Source organism: Haliotis rufescens, unplaced genomic scaffold (assembly GCF_023055435.1).
Source record: "Haliotis rufescens isolate VD_foot unplaced genomic scaffold, xgHalRufe1.0.p SCAF_28, whole genome shotgun sequence".
NCBI lineage: Eukaryota > Metazoa > Mollusca > Gastropoda > Lepetellida > Haliotidae > Haliotis > Haliotis rufescens.
This window is the reverse complement of record NW_025963979.1, coordinates 2,669,235-2,696,147: the sequence shown is the minus strand read 5'-3', so window position 1 is coordinate 2,696,147 and position 26,913 is coordinate 2,669,235. Positions and strand designations below refer to the sequence as shown.

The window sequence follows — 26,913 nt, the reverse complement described above, 5'->3', positions numbered from 1 at the left end:
ACAATTATAACAAGGAAATACATGTGATCAAATATTGGAATTGTATATTTAATATTTTTTCTCGCAAAAGTAATTGTATTTTGTTTCGTTTTAAATACAATACCTAGGTTATCTATACTATTGAAAGACAAATATTTGATATCAAGTGATTAAAAACTGTCTGTTGAACAATTGCATTCTTTATAAACAGGTGATTGAACGGTATATAAACTGACGGCCAAAAGAAACGTTACCAACGATATTTCTAGGATAAAATATGACCAACACAATTTGAAGCAGCAATAACAATTGTATTGTAGAAATTCATCATTCAGAACAGTAAAATGCGAATTTACTAATTCAACAACAAAGTCCTTGAACTCCAACAGGGACATTTCTTGACAAGGGGTCATTCGTCCAGTATTCGATCAACAACATTGGTTACAACTTTAAGGTGACGACGGCCCAGACCGTTCAATACGGGATATGACCTCCATGAGCGGCAATGCATCTTCGAATGCGGCGTCGAACTGAGTAGACAAGCGTCCTCACATTGACTGCAGGTATCCGATTCCATTCCTCACGGAGGGCAACGATCAACGCTTGTCTCGTGAAGGGAGGATGTTGAGGTATCCGAAGACGACGCCCCAGCTGGTCCCAGAGATGTTCTATGGGTGACAGATCTGGTGATCGAGCTGGCCACGGCAGGACAGTCACGTTGTTGGCGTTGAGGAAGTCTCTTGTAATACGGGCTTTAGGGGTGTGGTGTTATCTTGTTGGAACACCGTCCGTTGTTGACGCTGGATGAAAGGAAGAACCACTGGCCGTAAGATATTGTCAATGTAGCGTTGTGCTGTCAGATTGCCTTCGATGATGACAAGTTCCGTCTTCTCGTCCCCGCAAATGCCGTCCCAGACCATCACACTTCCGCCCCCGTAAGGTTCCACCTCCTGGACACAACAAGGAGCCGTACGTTCACCACGTCGTCGACTCGCGTCCGCCCATCAGGTTTAAATAGTTGGAACCTGCTCTCGTCACCAAACAGCACTCGCCGCCATTGCCTTTGTTGCCATCGCTGAGTTTCCCTGCACCACGTCAATCTGGCACGTCGATGTTGATACCGGAGACCATAATGTCGTAGTCGTCTGGTCACTGTTTGTCTGCTGACCGGATGTCTTAAGCTGTTGGCAGCTGATGACGTCACAGTAAGAAATCTGTTCCTCAGATGAAGTACCCGTAAATAGCGGTCATCCTGCGGGGTCGTGACCTTTGGTCTGCCAGTCTGTCGGAGACGTGCGACCAGTCTGGTAATGGTCATCTTGGAGCAGTTCATGTTAATGGCAACCGCTCTCTGTGTCGCTCCCATCTGCAGCATACCCATGGCTCTCTCCCTCTGGACAGCGGTCAGTCTTGGCATGTTCGTTGGTGTTAATCATCGCAACCAATGATAGGGAACAGATCAGTGCGTAATTTATACCCGGAAATTGCACGATAATTTGGGAAAAAATGTTTTAAAAAATTGCTGAAAACACCAATATCTCCCAAAATCCTCAAAGCACGTGCCAAGAACGACAGAGAACATGAAGGCTGTATTCGTGAGATGTGTTCTTTACTGTTTTGGAACAGGTTGGCATCTTTGTTTCAAAGTGGCAAATCAGTTAATGTTGGTAATGTTTCTTTTGGCCGTCAGTTTAGATGTATTTCATTTAATATAACAATTTATTGAAATTTTGACAGCAAAAGTTAAGCACAGATTTTCGTATCGAAAAATCAAATAAAGAATTGGTTCCCATGCTCGTTCGGGTTTGAAATGTCGTCAAAAAGTAGAATAGTTTGAACATTGTCCAAATTTCACTTTCCAACATATGTTTGCAGGAAACGTTTATTGAATGAAGTTTACTGATCAATATATAATCATCTTCCCAAGGCAAGATAGTTAACTAACTATAAAAGTCCAGTTTCCACCCTTGCCGAACTAGGCTGGTATTATGGAATTACATTTTGGCTGGACTAACGAGTCTATGCACAGTCCAATCAAAATCGCGCACCGAAATCGAAATCCGGTTCGTAAATTGTCGTGCAGATTTCGGTCCATTGCAGGATTTGCAAAACATGTGCACCGCCAACTCGTTGTCAGCAGATATTTTCCGAATCTTTTCATGTTTTTAATCAAGGTGCTCACGTGATTTGATGCATTTCGCGATGTAAGTTTTATCACAATATATATCTTGATTATCGATCAGATCGTCCTGACTGGGCGCCACCATTCTGTGTGATACGAGAGGTGGAATCTGATTGGTCCATAGGGGAGGCTTAGAAGGGACATAACTGGTAATAGCCACTGGTGGCGCTACGATCGAGCCCAGTAATTCCAGCCTAGTTCGGCAAGGATGGAAACTGGACTTTTAAAGTCAGTTAACTTTCTTGCCTCGGGAAGATGTATATAATAGACTGTTTCAACACAATAATCTTTGAATTTTGCATTCCATGAACCGATTTTAAAATAATAATTAATTTTGGTCTTTTTAATATTTAAGTGTACCCATACCCGTTTTATGTTAAAAAATATATAGATACTTGAGACCATTCAGACAATAAAATCGTTGTAAAGTTTAGGTTTAACGGACACTTATGATGAAAGGAGACAATTTGCGGGGAGGTAGCTCTTGTATGGCAATAGTTTTGTCCAAGTGTTATGTTCACAGCAGTGAAATATCAAGTGTTATGGTCACTGCAATAAAAATATCTTTGTTTTTCAACTTCAGAACAAGAGGCCCATTGGGCCTGTATCGCTCACCTGGATATTTACGCAATCATGACAAAATATACATTTGCATTGTACATGTATATAATACTGCAAATATTTCGTAATTTTGACTCTGTCAGCATTTAAAATGGGTGGATGGCATATCTGACAACATGAACGTGTATTTTTCAAGAAACAAATGTAGCATAAAGATCTGAACCGTTTCCATGTTATGATCCAGGATCGATCATATCAAAGGTATTATTCTCTTCATAACAAACAAATGTATACAATGTATCTGTTTATTATAGGATGGGGATAATATCGCCCGGTTTGCATGTTATGGTCAAGGTTCTAACTCCTTTGGGAGTGCCGGACAGATGAACAGAAGGGACAGTCCTGGTAGCATCTGTGCATTCCTCTCATTATACTCTCAATTGTACATATATTTATTGACCCGTGAAGATCCGGGGTAGAATAGGTCTTCAGCAACCCATGCTTGCCGTAAAAGATGACTTTGCTTGTCCTAAGAGGCGACTAACGGGATCGGGTGGTCAGGCTCGCTGACTAAGTTGATGCATGTCATCGATTCCAATTGAGCAAGCTGACAAGGTAAGGATGTCATCTGTGGCCAGCTACACGTGGATCGATGCTCGTGATATCAATCACTGGATTGTCTAGTCCAGACTCGATTATTTACAGGCCGCCGTCATATAGCTGGAATATTGCTGAGTGCGGCGTTCAACAACAAACCAACCAATCAACATTTGGTTATGCGGTGGGGATCTTAACTGTGTCCAAGTTATAAACTCTTTTTAGTCTCCGGGGGTGAGGGAAGGGTTCAACCCTTCCATTTTTTCCAGTTGGAATCCCAACCATTGGAGAATGCTTCCAACCAAATAAGGTTGATAACTAACTCTAAGTTCCAGACAAGAAGTCGTTTAAAGCAATAACGTCAAATTACCCCTATTTGGCCCCGCCCCTCAGCCCCACCAATTGTACAATTTTGAATCCCCACCACCTGGGGATGCTTCCAGTCAAGTTTCGTTAATTTCCAAATAGTGGTTCCGAAAAAAGGTCGTTTGAATAAATTGTTGACGGACGGGCGGACGACGGGCGGACGACGGACGCCACGGTATCCCATAAGTTCACCTTGGTCCTTCGGACCCGGTGAGCTAAAAATCAGTCTTCCCCAGAAGTATATATAATAAACAATGCCATTTTCGCTTGGTGCCGTTTTGACTCGGTGACGTTTTAACTACTAACCCTTCTCGTACACGACAAGCCAATGGTTTGTGTTGCTGGCAGCGGAAGGAGTGTGCGTTTAGGACGAACAATGAGTGATCAGTTAAAGATACTTTATCGAAGTAAAGATGTGTTGGTTGTTGACAAAAATATTGATACTAAAATTAATTCAAACGATGAAAGTATCAACGAAGTCACAGTTGCAAAACAGCTAGCCAGTAACTTCCCCGAGCTAATAGATAACACGGTTGAATTCGGATTCAGGTGAGGTTGGGAATCGGACCATAGAGATAAGTGTTTTCTTAATACTGGGGTGATAAAAAATATCCACACTGAAAGAGTGCAACCATGATCGTCAGCATTCGCCCCTTTCCGTTACCAATGTGTAATATGGAGGGGTTAGAGCAAAAACGGCACCGATTGGCGAAAACGGTACCTCGTCTAAGTCGAAAACGGCAACTATTATTGCCTGCCGAAAACGGCACCTTATATTTGTTTATCCTTGGTACTGAAATAAATAAAACTAAACTCACATGGTCACTTGCAAAAAGAAATAATTGTGAAGTGTTAAAACAAGTTCATATGATAATATAATATGCATTATTTATAATTTTATTATGAAACTGAATAACTGTGGAAGATAAGACAATGGCAATGTAAATAAAGCATATATACTTCAACTTAACATAATAAAGCATGTAAATAAAGGATATATACTACTACATAAATCGCTATTATCTTTTTTTATAAATAGAGGTGACGTTTTGCTGACGTGCCGTTAAAGCCTGCATACATATGGAACCTCCCTTTAGAATACAGTACCAGAAACTTTTCAAACATGTCACAATACCCTATGATGTAAGTTGCATTATTAACTATGAGGACATTATAATCCTATGTGTCCTAGGGTCATATCACGTCATGAGACAACAATGTACGTTTTCCGTCATCTGGACGGCATTGTTGACGACATTTGAATCTTACTGTGACGTGAGGTCGGAATGATGTCATACTAGAAACAACGTCATACTGAAGATTGTTGACGACACTCGACAAATTGTGGTTCTGCTGCTGTTGTGACTTGCTGTCCTTGTAGGTAAACACTAAAATTCGTCTCTATATGTAGACATCTTCTTCGGTAATAAATAGAACATTAAATGAGTGTTCATGTCATACTATGTTTACGACACTCGTGCCTATATTCCAGTATTTCACTCGCTCTTGCTCAGGAAATACCAGAATTTAAACACTCATGTTGTAAACATAGTATGACAGGAACACTCATCTACAAACTAAAATCGTTGGAAGAGTGATGTTGGATGATAAATAAAATCTCACACTCAGGTCTTTTGATATCAAATATATCAACACTTGTTGATAAAAGTGGAAAAACTCCTCGGCAAGCCTCAAAGTATTTCTACTTTTATCAACTTGTGTTGATATATTTGATATCAAAAGACACATGGGTGAGATTCTCTATATAATATCTTCTATGTATTTTGTTGCCAGTCACACCGGTGAAACAATGCTGTGACGTCAGGGGTCATCGAGTGTGCATTAGCTCGTCTCAGTAATCTATCATCTCCACACGCAATGTTGTTGAATAAGTCCAGCAATGTTGACAGTTTTAAATATTTGTTTACTAAATATAGCCTGCGGCGGCACATTTTATAACAAGCATTAGTTTCTTAAAGCACTTATATTTTCAATATATTTTTTATTTGTTTTTTCTTAATTCAAATGGCTAAAATGATTATAATGGGAACTAATATACAAAGATTATTTTTTCAATTCATTAATTTTCATTATTATCATGATTATGCTCAGGAATGCAGTTTATTAGGTATATTATATTGGCACTCAACACATCCACATGTCGCAAGTGTAAGGGTAGGCTATCCTTAGCCCTTGGATCCCCTTTATGATCATTAGTGTTAGGTACCCATTTAGTGGCTATTAGATTACCCGAACTCTATCCTCAGCTCTTGGATCCCCTTTACGATCTATCAACCCTAGCTTTACAATCATTAGGGTTAGGTACCCGTTTAGTGGCTATTAGATTACCCGAACTCTATCCTCAGCTCTTGGATCCCCTTTACGATCTATCAACCCTAGCTTTACAATCATTAGGGTTAGGTACCCGTTTAGGGGCTATTGGATTACCCGAACTCTATCCTCAGCTCTTGGATCCCCTTTACGATCTATCAACCCTAGCTTTACAATCATTAGGGTTAGGTACCCGTTTAGTGGCTATTCTTGATTCAATAGTGGTTCCTAATATTCTTCACACAAAAACGTCGAGAAAGCAGCATGAAATAGTTTAGTGTAAAACATTTTGGCCACTTGAAACTGTCCTGGAATATTCATACAAGCCACTTTCACCCGCTACGTTTTTTCAGTAATGATTCAAAAGCTTGTAGTGGTTTGTAACAATAACTGAAGAAAGGTACTTCGTGTTAAAAAGCCCTTTTATTCAGACCCCCATGTGGTCAGCATGGTGGCCATCTTGTTACAGCTCAAGGGAGAGCACTCTCGTTGGCTTAGCTGCTAGATACTGCTTGGGTATGACTACTTAATATAGATTAATGGACTTCTGTTGACATTAACACTTATCATTACATCTCCCTTTCTAAGTTGAAATTAACATTATATCAACTCTGAATTAAACTGGTAACAATGTTAACACTTAAAAGCCTGGCTAAGCACATCAACAATAGATAAGTTTAATTTCTTTTCTTTTTTTTTATCAATGAGTGCTTGAAATGACACATCATGTCAAATTGATCATGTTCAGTTCCTTCCTGATGAGTGTCTCTTCTTGTCATTCAGTTTGCACATTTATGATGGCTTGCCATTCTCTAACTTTAGAACTTAAACTAAACTCAATTAAAGTCTCTGACAAAAACCTAGTCTACTGAAAATCAACTTCCGAAACATGAAACTTTAACAGTTCAGAATTCACACATCACTCGGTTTCGATCAGACGAGATGGCTTGTTGATGACTCGTCCAGATCGTGTTGTAGTACCACTCTGCTGTTCTTTGGGAGTTGTCAAGCAAGTTGTAGTTGTTGTTGTTGTTGTTGTTGTTGCAGGCTGGTTAGTTGTAATGCGAGGTGTGTTGTCATGAGGAGTAAGGAGGAGATCACGGCGATTTCATCTGTCTTCCACCTCCCTCTGTTTGCACAAGGTAGGATCTTGGTGCTACCTTTCGCACTATTTTACCTTTTGTTTTCCAGTCATTTCTTGTGTCTTGATACACTCTCACACTGCTACCTGGTTCTAACTGGGGTAGAGGTAGAGGAGATGCTTTCTGGTCGAAGTAGTACTTTTGTTCCTCTTTAGAAACCAGCTTGTGTTTGATGACTTGATCTGGATCAGGTGTACTTGACTGAAGGAGATCTTTCTTCAGTGGGAGATTGGACCTGATTGTCCGATTCATTAACAGCTGTGACGGGGAGAAACTACCAGCTAGAGGTGTGGTACGATAGGCGAGCAGTCCTAGATGAGGATCTTCACCACTGTCAATGCACTTTTTCATGATGTTTTTGACAGTCTGGACTGTACGTTCTGCAAGACCGTTTGACTGGGGGTATTTAGGACTAGATGTAGAGTGTTTAAAGTCCCATTCAACAGCAAAATCTGCAAATTCTGCACTCGCATAACATGGTCCGTTATCACAGAACAGTTCAACTGGTGAACCATGTCTGGCAAATATGGATCGTAGTGCTTTGATGACGGCTTGGCTGGACTGTTTTGGCAAAGCAATGACTTCTGGGAAGTTAGAGTATGTGTCCACAACTAATAGATAGTCTTTTCAGTAGAGTTCAAAAAGATCAGTGGAGACATACTGCCATGGCTGAGTAGCTACTGGGTGAGGTGATAGTGGTTCAGGTTGATGACGATGACGATAGTTCAAGCACGTCTCACATCCACTTACCATGACATCTATGTCATGATTCATTCGAGGCCAGAATAGAACTTTTCTGGCTCTCTGCTTGCATTTTTCTTGACCCAGATGTCCTGCATGTATTTTCTGCAACATCAGTTTCCGCATACCTTTGGGCACGACGATGCGGTTGCCTTTGAAGACTACTCCGTCAATACATGAAAGTTCATCTCGATAATTCCAGAAATCATCCAGGTTTCTTGGGCACTGTGAATGTTCATTAGGCCAACCTGTCAAGATGATTGCTTTTAGAGCTGTCATTTCTGGATCTATGTTGCTTTCTGCTCTGATCTGTGCGAATCTGTCAGTTGACACCTGCACTGTTGACAAGATACTGTCAACATACATTTGTACATCTGCTTCAGTTGTACTGGTGGGTGATTGATCACTAGGAAAGTTCCTTGACAGGGTATCTGCTGCATACATCTCTCGACCAGGAGTGTACATTACCTCCATGTCATATTTCTGCATGCGAAGACGGAAACGTTGAATGCGTGGAGGACAGTCATTCAGAGCTTTCTTGAAGATGGGAATCAGTGGTTTATGGTCAGTTTCTGCGAGAAACTTTCTCCCATACATATATTGATGGAACCGTTCAGCTCCAAAACACATTGCTAGTGCTTCCTTCTCGATCTGTGCGTAGTGAGTCTCTGCAGTGGTCATCGCCCTTGACGCTACTGGCATCCATGCATTTTCATGTTGTTGCAGCAGTATGGCACCAAGTCCATGTTTTGATGCATCTGTAGACACTTTGATGGGTTTCTTGGTATCATAGAATTGAAGAACCGGTCTTTGTGAGATGAGGTTTCGAAGTTCTTCCCATGATTTGTCCTGTTCATGAGACCAAGACCAATGACTGTCTTTTTCCAACAGCTGCCTAAGTGGTGCTGATTTTGTTGAGAGGTCTTGAATGTACCTTCCTAGGTAATTAACCATCCCAAGGAACCGTTGCAGTTCCTTCTTTTCTGTGGGTTTCTGAAGATCCATGATGGCTTTCACCTTGTTAGGGTCTGGTTTGAGTCCATCAGTAGAAATTCTATCTCCCAGGAAGGTAAGCTCTGTGACACCCACTTCACATTTCTCTCTATTCAATTTCAGACCACTGTCTCTACACTTCTGAAGTACTGCTTTCAGTCGCTCGTTATGCTCTCTGGTGTCTTTACCAAAGATGATCATGTCATCCATACTGGTGTCTACACCTCTAATGTGCTCGAAGAGTTGATGCATGGTTCGATGATACACTTCTGGCGCACTTGAAATACCAAATGGGAGTCTGAGATAACGGTATCTCCCAAATGGTGTGTTGAATGCTGTCAGCATTGAGCTGACATGATCTAGCTTCATTTGCCAAAAGCCTGAGGAGGCGTCCAGCTTGCTAAACACTTTAGCACCAGCAAACTGCTTCTTCACGAGTTGGGATTTTTTAGTGTTCTCTCTGAACTGCTAGATTCAAATTGCGAGGATCTAGGCATATTCTCAATTTCTCTTGTTTCTTGTGTAAAATCACCATCGAACTAACCCATGCCGTAGGTTCTGTAACCTCTGTGATCACTCCATGTGATTTCATTCTGTTCAACTCTTCTTTAAGTTGATCATGGAGAGCAAACAGCACTTTTCTACAAGCTTCTATGACTGGTGTGACTTCTTTGTCAACTGTTATGGTATGTTCACCAGGCAAGCATCCAAGCCCTGTGAATACATCTTGATATTCACTAAGAATATCTTCTGGCTTTGTAGAATTCTGGCTGTTCAAATTTTTCTCATCAACATTGATTTCGTAAACTCTACGAACCAAGTTCAGTCTCTCACAATCCTCCACACCAAGGATACATCTATTGTTGTCTGGCGTTACCATGAATACAGTCTTGTATGGTTTACCTTTGTAGGTGACTGTGAGCTCTGCCTGTCCTTCAACAGGTATGTCAATTCCACCATAAGCTTTTAGGCTCATCTTAGGAGGTTCTAATGGTGGCTGGTATTTTAGTTTATTCCACTGTGACAAGCTGATGAGGTTCATGTCTGAGCCGCTGTCAAGTTTGAGGGGTACCTGTGTTCCATTTATGTCAAGTGACATCATCCAAGCCTTTGAGTTAGAGACCCTCTGACTGTCTGTATCCACAACATCAACGAAGAATTCTGCATCTTCTGGTGGATAATCACATGCTTCTGCATCAATATCATAGACACGTCGGGATTGACCTGAATGAGATCTACATTGTGTAGCAAAATGTCCGAGAAGATCACATTTCAAACACTTTTGACCAGATGCTGGACATTTCTGTTTTGGGGTATGATTTCTTCCACACCGTCCACAAAGCTCTTGTTTTACTGTTTCTTGTTTACTTGTTTGCTTGTAGTTCATTTTCTGTTTTGGTTTTGACTTTGGTTTGGATTTTATGTAATGAACTGCACAATCTTCACATACTTCTTTAGCTTGACAACTTGCCATTTCTGCAGCACGACATGAGTCTATTGCTTTTGAAAGAGTTAATCTATCATCACGCAGTAATTTCTCTCGATAAGCACTGTTGTACACGCCACACACTATTCTGTCTCTAACCAAACTGTCTTTGAGTTGTCCAAATTCACAAGATTTAGCTTCACTAACATACTGATCTATTGTCTGCCTTTTGTGAACATGTAAAAAATTTGTATCTATCAATTTTTTTCTAGTAACACAGTACTGCTCAAATTTTTCTAAGTTTTTTTCAACTTTCTGTTCATCTTCCTCTTCAGCCCATTCAAAAGAATTAAATACTTCTCTGGCATTTTCTCCAATGAAATGCAGCAATAAAGATGACTTGTAGACATCAGGTTTGTTTTTACCATCAACAGTAATGGTGTAGTAGCATTCCCATGCTTGCTTGAAACGGCGCCAGTTTTCACTCACATTTCCAGCAAGTTCCAAAGGTTTGGGAAGACCCAAGTTATTCATTATCGTTGTCAGTAACTTCTTTGATGGGTAGACTTAGTTCTGACACCATATAGTGGTTTGTAACAATAACTGAAGAAAGGTACTTCGTGTTAAAAAGCCCTTTTATTCAGACCATGTGGTCAGCATGGTGGCCATCTTGTTACAGCTCAAGGGAGAGCACTCTCGTTGGCTTAACTGCTAGATACTGCTTGGGTATGACTACTTAATATAGATTAATGGACTTCTGTTGACATTAACACTTATCATTACAAAGCGGACTCACCCTTGTTGCTTCATTACCATGCTTATGCCTCCCTCGTTCCTTACTATGATCCACATTATCCTTACAGTGTTCCCTACCACACTTTTCTGTCACAAAAATTACCCAACAAATGATTAAATACCATGTCATTCATGCATACCCGCCACTTTGATGCCTTACGCCTGTTACCGTTTTCAGTTCCCCCAATATCGGCTCATTCCTCACCACTTGGTATCGTGTAGATTACGGAATGGGACGAGTGTCATCTGTCATAAGACACCATGCCCACCTGTGACCTTTGTAAGTGTCTGTCACCTAGTCAACCATTTTCGTTCAGTTCCGTAACAGTGTAGGCATGACTAGGTAAATTTGCACATAGTTTTACAGTGTGGACGTAGCTCAGTCGGTTAGCTGTCGGGCTAACAATCCGAAGGTTGTGAGTTCGCGTCCAACAGATTCTCACAAAAACTGGTTGCTTCTCTTTGAGACACTTGACCTATGGCAGAGATCATTCTCAGGAGAAGTTGTGGTACTGTATTCTAAAGGTGGTCCCGAAGTATTTTTCATTTCTCTGTGATTTTAATCGTAGTATTTTTGTTGATTTACTGTTCACTTTCTGACAATTGCTAGTAGCCAGAGGGATAGTGTAATTCCTGCTGGGGTACTATGTAGGTAACAGAAGTAGCGTAAGTCCCCATGGTCCATAGTATTGTGACCTAACTTTGGTTGCTGGGGATCTATTGCTCATTTATAGTATGTAATTTTTTAAGGATGAATGCTATTTTTAAAAACAAATCTGTGATACTCTAGTTGTTTTACTGTCAACGGTCAACAGATTTTTATAAACTCTTAATGTATTTACTCTTGATATATAAATTGGTCACGTTACAATATGGCTGAAATATTGCTGATGTGACGTTAGATATTAACTCACTCACTCACTCACTAAAGGTGCTCCGAATCAGGCTATAACGGCAACGCCTCAAATGTCTCCCAACTTCACTGGCGAAAATGCCCCTTGCGAATTTCAAGGTTAGAAAAGGTTCCCAGGAACCTACACTGGTCATATTAGTCGACATAATGGATCGGGTGGTCAAGATCGGTGACTTGGTTGATTGTGTGTCATTGTACCCAATGGCATGGATCGTTGCTTACGACATCAACCACTGGATTGTCTGGTCCAGACTTGATTATTTACAGGCTGCCATCATATAGATTGTTTCTATGTGGTATTATTGCTGAGTGTGGCGTTAAAAAAGAAACAAAGAACTGGCGAAAAGGGCACAATATCTATTGCATGTCATCATGTCATTGTTGCTCGCATCCACCACTGACTAGCCTGGTCCAGACTGGATTGTTTATTTGCCATGGTCATGTAACTGGAATTATTGCTAAATGCAACATTAAAATCAAACATCTGGCAAAAATTGCACCACATTTCGATGAACACATAATATTTTATTGATACAGAAGGAAATAAATAAAGTATATCTGACATGTACACATAAACTTCTGCTTTCCATTTGGAGGTTATGACTGAGCTGACTGGCAGTCGTCTTAACTTGATGACGGTGTGGCAAATACACAAAGATTAAGTGGGACCATATGTCTCTATGTATTTATAAGTTGTCTAGTTCACAACAGAGTTTATCAGTTGTCTAGTTCACAGAGTTGATCAGTTGTCAAGGATACAGAGTTGTTCAGTTCTGGAGGTTAAAGAGTTGATCAATTGTCTAGGTAATAGAGTTTTCAGTTGTCAAGGTCACATAGTTGATCAATTGTCTAGGTAATAGAGTTTCCAGTTGTCAAGGTCACAGAGTTGATCAGTTGTCTAGGTAATAGAGTTTTCAGTTGTCAAGGTCACATAGTTCATCAGTTGTCCTGGTTACAGAAGGAGATCACTTGTCAAGGTTACTGACTTTATCAGTTTCAAGTTCACAGAGTTGATTAGTTTATAGTTTATAGAGTTGATCAGATGTCTAGGTTACAGAGTTGATCAGATGTCTAGGTTACAGAGTTGATCAGATGTCTAGGTTACAGAGTTGATCAGATGTCTAGGTTACAGAGTTGATCAGATGTATAGGTTACAGAGTTGATCAGATGTCTAGGTTACAGAGTTGATCAGATGTCTAGGTTACAGAGTTGATCAGATGTATAGGTTACAGAGTTGATCAGATGTCTAGGTTACAGAGTTGATCAGATGTCTAGGTTACAGAGTTGATCAGATGTATAGGTTACAGAGTTGATCAGATGTATAGGTTACAGAGTTGATCAGATGTCTAGGTTACAGAGTTGATCAGATGTCTAGGTTACAGAGTTGATCAGATGTCTAGGTTACAGAGTTGATCAGATGTATAGGTTACAGAGTTGATCAGATGTCTAGGTTACAGAGTTGATCAGATGTCTAGGTTACAGAGTTGATCAGATGTCTAGGTTACAGAGTTGATCAGGTTGTTGTTGTTTCAGATTTGCACATCGTTTGGACTATGCAACCAGTGGTGTTCTGTGTATTGCTTTAAATAAAACCACAGCAGGAACCTTCCAGAAGTGTTTCAGCCATAGGAAGATACTGAAGCATTATCTGGCTCTCGTAAGTTGACGTCTGCTCTAATGTTTCCTGATGAACATCACTTCCGTTTATGAGAAATCAAGTATTTGTGACTTAAAATTGTTAAAAATAACCATTCTTATACTTGTTTCAGGTTACAGATGGGTTTTTTTTCCAGGTCAAAAAAGGCTCCAAGAACCTCATGCTAGCCACTAAAATAGGGACAGGGTGGTCAGGCTTTGTGACCTGGTTGATTGATCCATTTCTGGTGTCCCCCGCTGTGATATTGCTGGAATATTGCTAAAAGCAGTGTAAAATCATTGTAATCTTTTTCTGCTGCGAAACTGCCAGATTGGGGGAGCTGAACTTTGAATGGCTCTGCTTTTGATCACATCTTGTTCAAATCATTGATTTTAGGTTCAGATTTTAGTCCTTGGTATTTATGCAGAAAATATATGAATTGGCCAGCTAAGTTGGGCAACATTTAGGTGGTCAGAAGCCACAATCATGCCAACAGTTGAGGGTCTGAGGATTTCTGGTATTCTGTGAATAAAACTAGAGAAGAATTTAACCTTGGAGTAACAACCTGTGTTTGTTTGCCAGGTACATGGTCATGTGGAAGACAAGTGCTTGTTTATTGATGTTCCTATTGGCCAGAGCTCCATCCATACTGACATCTATAGAATGTGTGTGTCCAGCTCCCCACATTGCATCCAGCCTGTGAAGAGATGCAGCACTGTTGCAGTGCGTCTGGAGACTGGTCTATATGATGGGGCAGCTGCATCTAAACTACTGTTGATACCTCTGACAGGTAAAGTATGGTACCTGTATTCCAACTCTGATGAAAAAGCAGATAAAACTAACATTTATTTATCTAATAATACAGATATGTCAAAGGCTTAAAATGTGCAATGAAAATATGGAAATTTGAGATGCTACCCATTTTGATTTCATTGAAGATCCCTGCATGTAGCCCAACATACACATATATTTAATGAGATGTTTATTATCCATGCTGATATATAACTCAGCATGAATGACCCCAGCAATTGTTGCTAACAGGAGCCTACACGATTCTCATCTGACTTTGACATGGTGGCAGCCTAACAGAAACTGTCATTGTTTTTCATTCCTTGCCCATTGCTGCATGTATCCTGTATACCTATGTAAAACAATCAGGGATCACATGAGGTGTGGTGAGAAATGTTTCATATTCATATTCAATGAGTGGTACCTGTTGCTTGTTCGTTTGTTTGTTAGTTTGAATTCCAATATAACAGCAACACACAGATCATATGGATTCTTTAAAAATGGGAAAATCCTGAACCTGCCTTGGTCAGCTATAAGTCTTGACCTCAACCCCATTGAACACTTGTGGGACGGACAAGGACATTGAGTGCTCCAACATCCGATATAGCACCTTACATTTAAACCAACTCTTTGCAACTCTGTAGGAGAAGTGGCTCCAGATCCCAAGGGCCACTAGATAGAGGTCCTTCAGCATCTCAAGGAGCATGATGGGTTCACAGTCAATATTATAATTGATGTTACATAGCTATGCAAGTGATTAATGTTGAATTCACCATTCAATTCATGTGCACCATTGTTTTTCTGTTAAGAACTTAAGCAGTACCGCTATGTAAGTGGCGGGCAGGGTTTTACTCTGACCGGTTCTCTTGGGGTTGAGTGTCTGAATGTCGACACCTAGTTCTGGAGAAGTATCCAAAGAATCCAAACTTTCAAAAGTAGGGGCCAGGGGACCCCCAATAGTTGATTGTAAGGGCCCCTGCAGGCAATATGACAGTCCTGTAAAGGTCAGAAATGGTGTAGTGTACTGTATGTTCAGATAATTACAGGAATGAATCAATGATCATGTGGACTGTGGTCATGACTGATGGATGAAAAAACAGACACCCATTGCTGCTTTTGATGCGCTGTAGGTACAATGAGTATAAAAAAACTCTGCGTCTGTTTTCTACATTTGTGCATACTGGACGCACATTTGTGCTTCGTTTAAAACCCGGGGCAGGTGAAATAACATGTAATATTAATTTGGTAGGTTGCTGATTTGAATTAAATGACTTTAGTGAGTGAGTTGGGTTCAACATGGCTTTGAGCAGGTTTTTGATCATGCATGTCAGCTTCTTGAGGAAAGTCCAGAGTTGTGCAGGTGGTCAGTGATTGTCACTTTGGTGAAATCCACAAACATTATTAGTATGCTGCTGACAGCAGATCCAGGTGCAGCAAAGAGATACAACTCTGACGTTCTGGTTGTTGGAGTGGTTCTTCCATGATTAACAGTAACAGTCTTGGGAACCAATTCTGAGAAAGAAAATTTGACGTTCTGGTTGTCGGAGTGGTTCTTCCATGATTAACAGTAACAGTCTTGGGAACCAATTCTGAGAAAGAAAATTTGACGTTCTGGTTGTCAGAATTGTTCTTCCATGATTAACAGTAACAGTACCGGTGCTATGAGAATAATCGTGCAGCTTGTATCCTCGATCTTCAAAATAACTTTTTTGGAGAGACCAATGTGGGAAAGTGTAAGCGCAGATCCCCATTCAGTCTGTGGACAGCGCATCCTCTTTTGGGGGATCCGGCACCAGATTGACATACACTGGGGAGTTTGTTGTTGAGACATGTGGTGAACAAATCCAGATGTGGTGTGACATACTGATGTCATCCAACAAAATACCACCAGGTTGAGACAAACTGTTTCCCTGGTATGTGTCAGGCATTCGTCCTGCAATGAATCAAATCCACCAAGTCGAACAAACGTATAGTCTTGTGCATCAATCCACTCGACTGGGTTCCTCCCTGTCTCTGTATGTAAGATACTACTGTGGTGTTTTCTGCAGCTTACAGGATCGTTCTCATCTTTAGACAGTTGATGTGAAGATCTCTTTCATGATCCGTCCACATGCTCTAAATTGGTACAAAACGTTAAAACTCATCCCATCTCACACTGCATTTCTCTGTTTCCCCAGCTGATCCACGAGTGGATACAACCTTGAACCTGTTCATCTTCAAAAAACACCTCACCCAACCACATCCCAGGCGTTACTTTTAACAAACAACCATGGTACAAAGTCCTGAATACTTTCCATGAAAATGGCCATACTGGCCAGACTGCATGAATTGTTGCCAATGTTATTCATGTCCACGTGAGAATCACCTTCAGATTACAGCAATGATACCAGGTCACCAACAGCATGAGCAATTAGATAGTTGACAGGATCGTTGAGTGCATACTTCGCAGTTACTTACATCTGACAATCGATCCCATCCATCACGTTTTTCACCTGCAGATATTCAAGCTCTATACAAGTTATGTATATGGCTCTCAGGAAGAGTCGTTTGCTGGACACAGGAAGCGCTCCTAACGGCAAACGTCTTTGCTGAGGCCTAGATCAGGGAATCTCAAACCTACACCAGCGGGGTTTGGACAGTAGCATTATCATGCTACACCTCGAAGAAGACGCTGCTAGATCGTCTATCTCCCCGAATGCCAGCCAAACAACCAGACTCGCAACTTTGCAAAGTTACCAAACCAGATGAAATATTGCCAGTCCAGAATTTTCGAACAAAGAGTAACAAAAGGGTAACCATAAGATCAGTACAGATCAATGTTAGTTCTAAAAAAATAACAATACAATACAATACAATGCGTCACCCTTGCGAGCTACAAGTCAGATAACCCCGAACATCTTCCATTCAAGAAATGATGGTACAAGTGTCATCAGAGTTGAAGGTGTTTATTCTGTAGATGGAGGTTCTCATAAAGGGTAAAAGGCTGTAAGAAATACAAACACAAATGATTACTTAACCTGGTCGCTAGCATAAACAACAAAAATAACAACTTTTAGTCCAAAATGCCTTAAAACAGAGTTTAAAGACACACCTAAACAACGTAAGAAATATCCTTTTACATATAACCTTATGCGACAATAAATTAAAAGGGAAATCGAACACATAAATTGAATGCGTCAGCATATTAGAAAAACGCGCGAAAACTTAGTCACATTACAAGGCTTGTCAAAGTGAATTCATGACATATCATCCTATGACAGCCCAATTAAACTGTACACAAACAATCTTAACCATACTATGATAAATATACTGCCAATACTCACACTGTGGTGTGTCACGAGTGGTCAAAACCTAATTTTCCTTATTGCGAGAGCAAACGGCGTGGTTTGTCTCGCTTACCTTTACGCAACGACAAATTTGACTCATGCACAGGAGAGTTCGGACAGCCAGGGAGCATACATTGCGGAAAACTGTTGCGCTGTAACAGCACAACACTGGTGGATTGTCAACTTAGTAACTTTAACCCCCGACCATCGGGCGTGCAACTTTACAAAAGTGACCATCCGTCAGCAAAATTTACCTTCTTTGGCTGTCGGGCAGGCGGGTAGTTTAAACACTGCTGACAGCTTCAACATAATAGAGTCCACTTCCTTGTCTTTCATGAAGAAGCATTATTGCCAATTCTCCTTTGAACGTCCTTTCAGAAGTTAGAGAATCAACTGCAGTTTGTCATGAGATTGTTACACCATCAAGGCAGCTCGTCAATACAAAGAAATTTGAGATGATCACCACACAACTCCAGGTCATAGGAGCGTTGCTCAACCCCCAAGCAGGCAAGATGTTCATTCCACAGGACAGATGGGTGAAGATTCAATCACAAATAATGTTGGCATTCAAACAATCTCGGACACTTCATCAGTGGCAAGAAGTGTTAGATCTCCTAACTTCCGCCCTAACAGATAGAAGTCAAGTGCAGCTCTGGCCATTACAGACATATCTGAAACCATTTCTGCAGAACGATGACTGCAAGAGCAAGATTCCCAACATCTTGCACCTTCAGTGGTAGCTTCAGGAGTTGAATGTCTGCAAAGGAGTCAAAGAGATGCCAAACTGTTCCGCCTTATGTTTGTATGATGTATGCTGGGGCAGTTTGAAGAAAGTCACTGGTGGATCAGAGATGAACCAAGGACTGGTAGTTCTGTCTGGAATCAGGGGGATGTTGTAAGTCGTGGCCGACAATTCTTTAGAACGGTGTCCTGTGCGAGGAGACACAAAAACACATGAATTACCCGACCTCATGATTGTTCATCCTAGTAGCACTAAGGGTTTTTCAGAAGCAAACCATACACAAGTTCTCGTCATAATGAGCCTAGATAATGTGACGATCTCTTGATTGGATCATAGTTCCAGGACCAGCTTCCTCATGTACATCTCACAGTTGACGTCTGTCTGTATTTCAGGCTTGAGTATCTGCACCCGCATTCAAACCGTGGGATAAATACACAATGTGAGATATGAACATCATATATCAGTTTCACGTAAAAAGCACAGAATTGTTTTGTCACAATTTATTTGCTTGGGAGTGCTATCATCTTTCTGCTGCTTTTTTTTTAATATATATATTTTGACTAAACTAAATTCTATTACGTAATTAATGTACACATTGTCATTTGATCTTTTTCAAAATTCCCCCACATTAGCGTTTTTTTAATATTGGATAATTATTTAATTCCTGGCCATGTCAATAATCATATCGCTGTGCAGAGTTGCGTCCCTTGGGCACGCCAGAAACCTATGATTGTGGGTTCGAATCCCGGTTCGCCCCGATTATGTTTCTAGGTTTGTCAGCACCATACCCGTGCTCGTGGGTTTCACCGAAGTGGTAAACGTCTTAGACCTGCATCACTTGGGGCTTTCCTCCCACATTAAGCTGACACGCCGTGATATAACTGGAATACTGTTAAAAGCGGCGTTAAACCCAACTCACTCACTCACACAATAATCATAACATATTGTTGTAAATTCTCAAATAAATAAATTAAAGTAATTAAAATACATTATTTAAGTAATATCTTTTGGGTGCAAAGTTGATTACATGAATTTAAATAAATACTTTCTATACATGTGTTGATGCCTTTAACTTTTTTTAAATACAAACAGACTTGTTTATTACAAAGATTCATATTAATCATGCAATATTAATCACATACTTTCATTAACTTGCTTACAATATACAGCCATTTTGAGTTATTGCCTCATATCTTACTGTATTCAGCTGCATGTATGATCTTTGTAAACAGTAATGACTACTACAAGGGAGGCAACTCTATCTGTTAGATGCCTGCAGCTGCAACACAGAATTTAGGATGTTAGTACTACAGTAACATTATGTAAGAAAGTATTACCGGGTACTAAATCATGGAATTATCATCTAGCTTGTCACAATCACATATTTCAATCTACTTCATAAACATTTGCATATAGAGCAGATATCTTGGTCAACAACACACTCTCGTACAACAGTCGTGTTGCCGTTAGCCCGATAAAAAGCCTAACTAAGCCAGTTTGTGCTTATTTGTACAGGTGAAATTGGATCAGGTAATTTGTAGTTGATAATAAGGTTAACACTACAAGTGTAGAAGGCCCAACTCAAGCCCTTTGTCATATTATGATTTTATCCATTAGCCCATATTACCCTAGCATGAGTTAGGCCAAGGCTCAGATCACTTCTCCTCGGCTCCGACCTCTCCACCCTCACGTGGGAAGATGACTCCCCTCACTAGGGCAGTACGCAGGTCAGGTGCACATGGGCCCTCAGTAGGACCCGGGTACCCACAGGACTACCCACAACCGTGGTTACTCATGTGATATATTTTCTCTGATGTTGGCATTTCTGTATGACTATACACACTTTCCTTCTGACTGTCCTATGTTTCAGTAAAGATAAAGCTACAGTCAACTTCAGTTATGCATGATCGGATTGTTTTATATAGGTATCTAAATAGTTTATGCCAGGGCTCTGGTAATACAATTCCCAATCGGACATTTTGTGCCCAACTCTTGAGTGAGTGGGTGAGTTTAGGTTTAACACAGCTTTTAACAGTATTCCAGTTATATCACGGCGTGTCAGCTTAATGTGGGAGGAAAGCCCGAAGTGATGCAGGTCTCAGACGTTTACCCCAACTTGAGACCTACAGCGGGTAGCCGGGTAGGGTCGGACAATAGGGTGTCGGGTACCCGGGTAGTAGTGGACTAGTTCCAGGTCTACCCCTTACCATTTCAGATGTCATCGTTTGATTGTATGTTCTGGTATGTATGTGTATAAATGTATAAATACATCTTCCCCCTGATCAGCCCTGCAAAAGTGGTCACAATTTAGAGGATCTATATCACAACATATTTAGTTGTCCACTTTTTACAAACTTATGAAAAAAATCAATAATTTTACATCAGAAATATCTTAATTTGGACTGATGAAACCTATCTCATAGTGATCCAAAGACACATGCTTATGATACAGTGGGAACTGAACTATGGACACTGCATTTAGCAGATAATTGTTCTGGTTGTTGAAAATGTTTCGTTGTTTCTATTAAGATACTGTATAAAAACATTGTTGAACCAGTTATGTATTTTGGTGTGTGTTTTTAATGTTTATTGATTATTTTATTTATGTTTTATTTCTACATGGAAATGATTTTATGATATATGATACCTTTCCTAGCATTTGGTTGTGTTGGGTTGATAATAGTTGGTAAAAGTGCATGTTCCCTTCAAACAAACACAGACAAACTTTAAAAATGAAACAACTTCATGTGTATAATGGAATCTAATGTCTACTTCGTGTGTAGAAAATGTTTCAGCTATCAACATTTTCTACATGAAGATACATTTTACACATTGACAAGGTCTCAATTTACAGATAAGAATTCTAAGAGCTGATGGTTTGGGCATAACTTTGTATATTCATCTGAGGCGAAGGATTAACCTTTTTGCTAACACCTGGAGTCATCACTGATTTTCAGTGATCCATTTTCGTATCATTTTCACCACTATGTTTTGCCTTTAACACCCAATGGAATCTGTTTCGTTGGAAAATCAAGACTGGTTATTCCCTTGTATTGACTTTTTATATGTTTACAACAGTGGTTGTTTACGACATGAGTAATGGCTGTTAACAACATCTGGTGATACATACATAATACCAAATGAAATGTTGGTATGCCTGTTATGTCTGGGGTTTGTTTGACATGGATATTAGATATTGTCCAGGCCACACATTTCAGCAAGAGGTAAGCTAATGTGCTTTAAAAAAATATTTAGTCTGGAAACAATAATTAGAATTACCTAAACAAACAGGTAAGTATTTATATCTCCCTTTAAAATAACCTAAATAACCTAATAGGGTGGATGTATATAGTTATATCAAGGAATTTTGTACGTCTGTCTTTCTGTCCTTCCAAGGAAACTTGAAAACTACTGCATAGATTGTTTTCAAACTTGGTGAACAGTTTCTTTACTATGAGGAGAGGTGCAGTGCTAAGTTTGATTTCAATATTTGGATTTTCTGAAAAAATACAGCTACTATTCATTTTTTTACTTTTTTACTTAAACACTTGTGTGCCCTATGACTTGAAAACTACTTAATGGATTCTTTTCCTATTGGGGTAACAGTTTCTATACCAATAGGAGACGTGCAGTGCAAAGTTTCATTTACTGATAAAATATTGCTTCCAACTGTCCATCTGTCAGTTGATTTTCTGAAAAAAATACAGTGTTGTTTATGTTTGTGACTTTTGGCCTGTAAAATTGTACATCCTTTTTAGTTGACAACTACTGCATGGATTGTCTTAACAGGATGGAACATTCTGTATGCTATTGAGAGAGGTGCAGTGCCAAGATATGCGTGATGGAAGAAGTGTCAAATGTTACTTTCTCTTTTTCAAATGTACTATTGAATATATGTACTGTTGCACATTCAAAAGCATTTCAGAGAGTTTTTCATGACAACTAATTTCCGTCCTGTCGGTTGATTTTCTGAGAAGAATACTGTTTTTTGTTTTTGACTACTGCATGTTGGGATTCATTTGACTTGAGGTCGGGTGTATCAGTGAGCCATGCTCAATTTTTTGCCATGTTTAGATAATGTTATTTGAAACATGAATACTTTTGACAGACGACATATGTAACTGTAAGACTTTTGAAAATAAGTGAAACGATTTTACATGTACATGTTATCTAAAGAGCATATAGTGTTCAGTTATAACTGATTTCTGGCGATCCAAATCCAAATCCAATGATATATTTTTCAAAAAGAAGGACCAGGAGAAATGGAACTTTTGTATATTTTATTTAACAACCACAAATCGTTTATTTCCTTTATATGAGATATCAACTATTATGTACAGCCTCTTTAAGGACAATGATAAAGTGTGCAAGCTTTCACAATATTTACCCGTATTTAAATAATAACTCCCTCAATGGAAGCTGACCTCGGCAATGTCTGACAGTCCATTTTAGGCACAGGTGGGTATTTCCCTCATATTCTCCCAATGTCGATTACCTGTACCTTTGATGCGATCGTTCAGCCTTCGCATTTATCTGCGTTGCCCAGCTACATCTTTGGGAACAACTCACTGGACACTCCCCTCACTAAAATAATGTCCTTCAATATACAACATCATCAAGTTGCTAGCACATGTTTGAATATCCCGAAATGATGTCATGATAGAACAATGTTTCATCATGAAATAAACCACACTTTGTTCTTCGTTGTTTTATACGATTAATCCCATAGCTATCTTATATATGGGTATACACAAAGTTGGCGGAGGATATAGAAATGGGCTCCGTCCGTCACGTTTCGTTTCCGGGGCATAACTCATAAACCATTCAATATTTTTTCATGAAACTTTGCAGGTCTGTCGAGTACATGCTGAGCTGGTGCCTTTTGCTATTTAGAAATTGTAGATATTTTTATTTTTTACGTTTCCATGGCAACAAGATGGACTTTGGTTCTGTGAGGGTAGGGTTAGTTTCCGGAGCATAACTCATAAACCGTTCCATATTTTTTCATGAAACTTTGCAGGTCTGTCAGGTACATGCTGAACTGGTGCCTTTTGCTATAAAGAAATTTTAGATATTTTTATTTTTTACGTTTCCATGGCAACAAGATGGACTTTGGTTCCAAACTCTCTTTTTTTTTACAATTTCCATGACAAGTTCCACCTTGGTTAAAAAAGGTTAGGGTTTGTTTAGGTTAAATTTTGTCATAAATTCTGCAAAAGGGGCGGGGGATATAGCCACGTTAGTGGCAAACTCTTGTTACTTTTATGATGTCCGAAATAGATAGAAGAAATAACTTAAACTATGTTAATCTGGATAATTCTGAGAAAATTATAGTGTGAATTGAAAACTTTTGTGCGGAGAGACAAAACCAAAAATTGTTTGCTGTTGTCATTAGCACACACAGGAAAGATGTAGTTTCCCAGCCTGGTGCATGTGCAAGAGGTTTAGGAAGGGAGGTACTATTAGTGGCACATCTAATTATAGATAGTTTTCCGTGAAGGTCTTTTGTTGAAATATCTAAAGATGTGTTAGTGTGATGACAGCCAAAAGACTGGATTTAGGCAATATGTAACATGTTGTAATTGAGATTTTTGTTCTCATGTTTCCATCATTGTGAAATTTGATATGCATTGTGTATGTAGTAAGTTGTGTACTTGTATTGCACTGGACTCCATACACGAGGTCTATGCTGTAAGCACCAACATGATTACCCCAGTCGATGGGTCTCTTGAGTATTCAAGCTGCCTTGTCAGGCACTAGAAGGTTAACAGTCACAATACCATCTCACCCTGCCTGGAACCCATTTTTACTGCTGGGTGAAGAGAGGCATATTTTGAACAAAGTCACCTGTCTAAGAAGCCACCACATCTGCGACATGTGCTTCAGTGTTGGGCAGGACCAAAGCCCTTGAAACTCTCAGGGGTCACACTGTTACAGACCCATCCAACTATTCCCCTCGACCTACGTTGCTCAATTTCACCTGGTTTGTGACCTCTGCACAGTGCACAGGATCACGTACCCTAATTACTTTGTATGTGGTATGCAAGACAAGTTAGTTTGGGCTGTGTATGAAGATGCCTTTCACATGAACCCCATCATTTGACTGTTGATTTTTCATCTCTACCCCGTTGTGAGTTGGGTTTTACGCTGCTGTTAACACTATTCCCCCATTTACATGACAAAGGGCTGATCCAGCATTTTTAAAATGGGAGGGGTCCAAAATATCAAAATCTCTGTCAACTTTTCATACTACATTTGGTTTTCAAAAGGGGGGGTTGGGGGGTCTGTTTTCTCCCCATCTGAGGGTGAAAATTGAGTGAACACTGATCCATTGACCGGGGCAATAATAATGTAGCAATAAAAGCATAACCATGTTTGGTTAGTCTGTCTTACAGACCCTGATACAAATATATATCAAATACAGCCCTCTGCATGGAGAGTCACGGGGCTCCCTTTTATTATATTTTTCTGTACGATATGTTCATTTCAGAGACTAGATGTTAGTCTAATGTTTGGTGTGCAATTATAAACCTACAGCCACTTTTGCCTATAGCATTATAAATATGTTATCTCATAGTAACCTTGTGAGACCTGCTCAGGGGTTTTACTTTTGAATTGTAAGACCTGCTTTGACGTTTTACATTTGAATTGCATACACAGCCTTTTTAATGTGCATCTAATGTTGATCTTTGACTTGTTCCAATTCCCTGAAGTGAATCGAACCTGCAGCCTCACGAATTATGTTTAGTATTCTAAAACAGTTTTGCCATTGAACCACAAAGGCAGGTGATGAAAAGGTGTTTAATTTCACGTCAGGACTTCAGTTGTCTGCATGCTGCATGTGATCTTTCTCTCGCCTGCAGTCATTAAATTTGTTTTTTTACCACAACTGCTGTATTGGTTCACAATAAGGGATCTTGATGTTTTCTTATTCTTTGCATTAAAAAGTTCATATGTCAGTTAATATATTCGTCCAAGGTTTAGCTAAAACATATTTGTGCAGTATAAATGACCTTGTTTTTATACTGAGAGTGCTATTTCTTTCTTGATCTGCAGGTCGAACCCATCAACTGCGTGTGCACTGCTGTCATATTGGTCACCGTATCATCGGCGACTACATGTACAGTGACCGCACTGATACCCAGCCACCTCGCATGATGCTGCATTCTTATAGAATACATGTTCCGTTGAAGCCACAGCCTCTGGACATCACTGCTCCAGACTACTTCGTGTCAGAAACAAACCCATCGTGGCAGGCTACCCATGTGTACACCACATACCAGGAGTTTTGTGACTCTTTCTACACTCAGGGACCAGACAATATTGCTCTCAATTTAACCGACTTAAGTCTAAAGACTGACAGTTGAAGAAGTTAAAGGAGTAATGTGAACAGATAACTTTGTGCCTTAGATGTATTCCTAGGATCCACAAAGACATGCAACTCCAATGTGTTGAGAATTGAGAGAATAAAGACAGTATCACTGTAGAATGTGTTGGATGAGCAGATACTCAACTCCAAAAGAAATGCAAAGATGTTCGATGGGCGATATCTTCAAACAGAAGTGAAAAATAAAATACAGTAACTGCATTTTTAATTAGACAATGTTCCATTTTATTTCACATAATTCTCCAACCCGCAACTTGCGATAAATGCATAAACATGGAACATTCCTTTTTACCAGAAGGTTTTTGTCGATTCATCAGGGATCCAACAATAGCTGTTGGTTTTGTAGTTACATAGGACATGGTGTTATTTATTTTTTTGTAGTTTGATATAACCATAACACCATGTCCTAGCTAACTCGAGGAAAACCGGACGAGGGCAGTCGGTCTTGCTGAAGCTGGATGGAGCATGTCACGAGTTGCCAGACACCTTGATGTCCATCATCCACAACTTACAGGCTTCAGGAATATCATCAGTTAAGTGGCTGACCGCGTGTGACATCAGATAGACAAGATCGGAACATCACATCCCACATGCAACAACTGCTCGAATGACCTACCTGTCACTGAAGGTGATTCAAAACGACATTTAAACATCAACGTGACCTACATGAAGTTCATGTAATGCTAAGTGAAATTAAATATGTTGCTATAACCCTACCACTTTTGATTTATTTCTGTTGAAAACTCATTTTTGTAGCATGATACTTTCACCACTTTAAATTCCCGTTTCTTTTAGAGTTGAGTGTATTATGGCTATCGGACATTTATACAAAGTATGAATAATTTTTTAATGTGAATTTACACAATATATGTCTTTTTCCATTGGATGAGCGGTTGGTCACATGACCACGAAATTGACAGTCATAAGTCTATGAAAGACACAATTTGACATTCATACATTTTTCACAAGACTGCATTCTTGAAACGTAAACACCGACGGACTACTTC

At 39.8% G+C, this 26,913-nt stretch overlaps 1 protein-coding gene across 1 annotated transcript; it reads left to right on the top strand.

Moving 5' to 3' along the window:
* The first annotated feature begins 3,983 nt into the window (after positions 1-3,983).
* Positions 3,984-26,622, top strand: LOC124123055 (RNA pseudouridylate synthase domain-containing protein 1-like). Its single transcript, XM_046486286.2, has 4 exons — positions 3,984-4,234; positions 13,560-13,683; positions 14,245-14,452; positions 25,576-26,622. Exons 1-4 carry the CDS (start codon positions 4,014-4,016, stop codon positions 25,884-25,886), a joined length of 864 nt encoding a protein of 287 aa, XP_046342242.2. The 5' UTR covers positions 3,984-4,013; the 3' UTR covers positions 25,887-26,622.
* The last annotated feature ends 291 nt before the right edge of the window (positions 26,623-26,913 follow it).

Excerpts from the sequence above, each read along its gene's own strand:
- LOC124123055 (XM_046486286.2), top strand. The coding sequence starts at position 4,014 with ATGGTTTGTGTTGCTGGCAGCGGAAGGAGTGTGCGTTTAGGACGAACA. Across the intron at positions 4,235-13,559 it reads ACGGTTGAATTCGGATTCAG|ATTTGCACATCGTTTGGACT; the intron begins GTGAGGTTGGGA and ends TTGTTGTTTCAG. Across the intron at positions 13,684-14,244 it reads TGAAGCATTATCTGGCTCTC|GTACATGGTCATGTGGAAGA; the intron begins GTAAGTTGACGT and ends TTTGTTTGCCAG.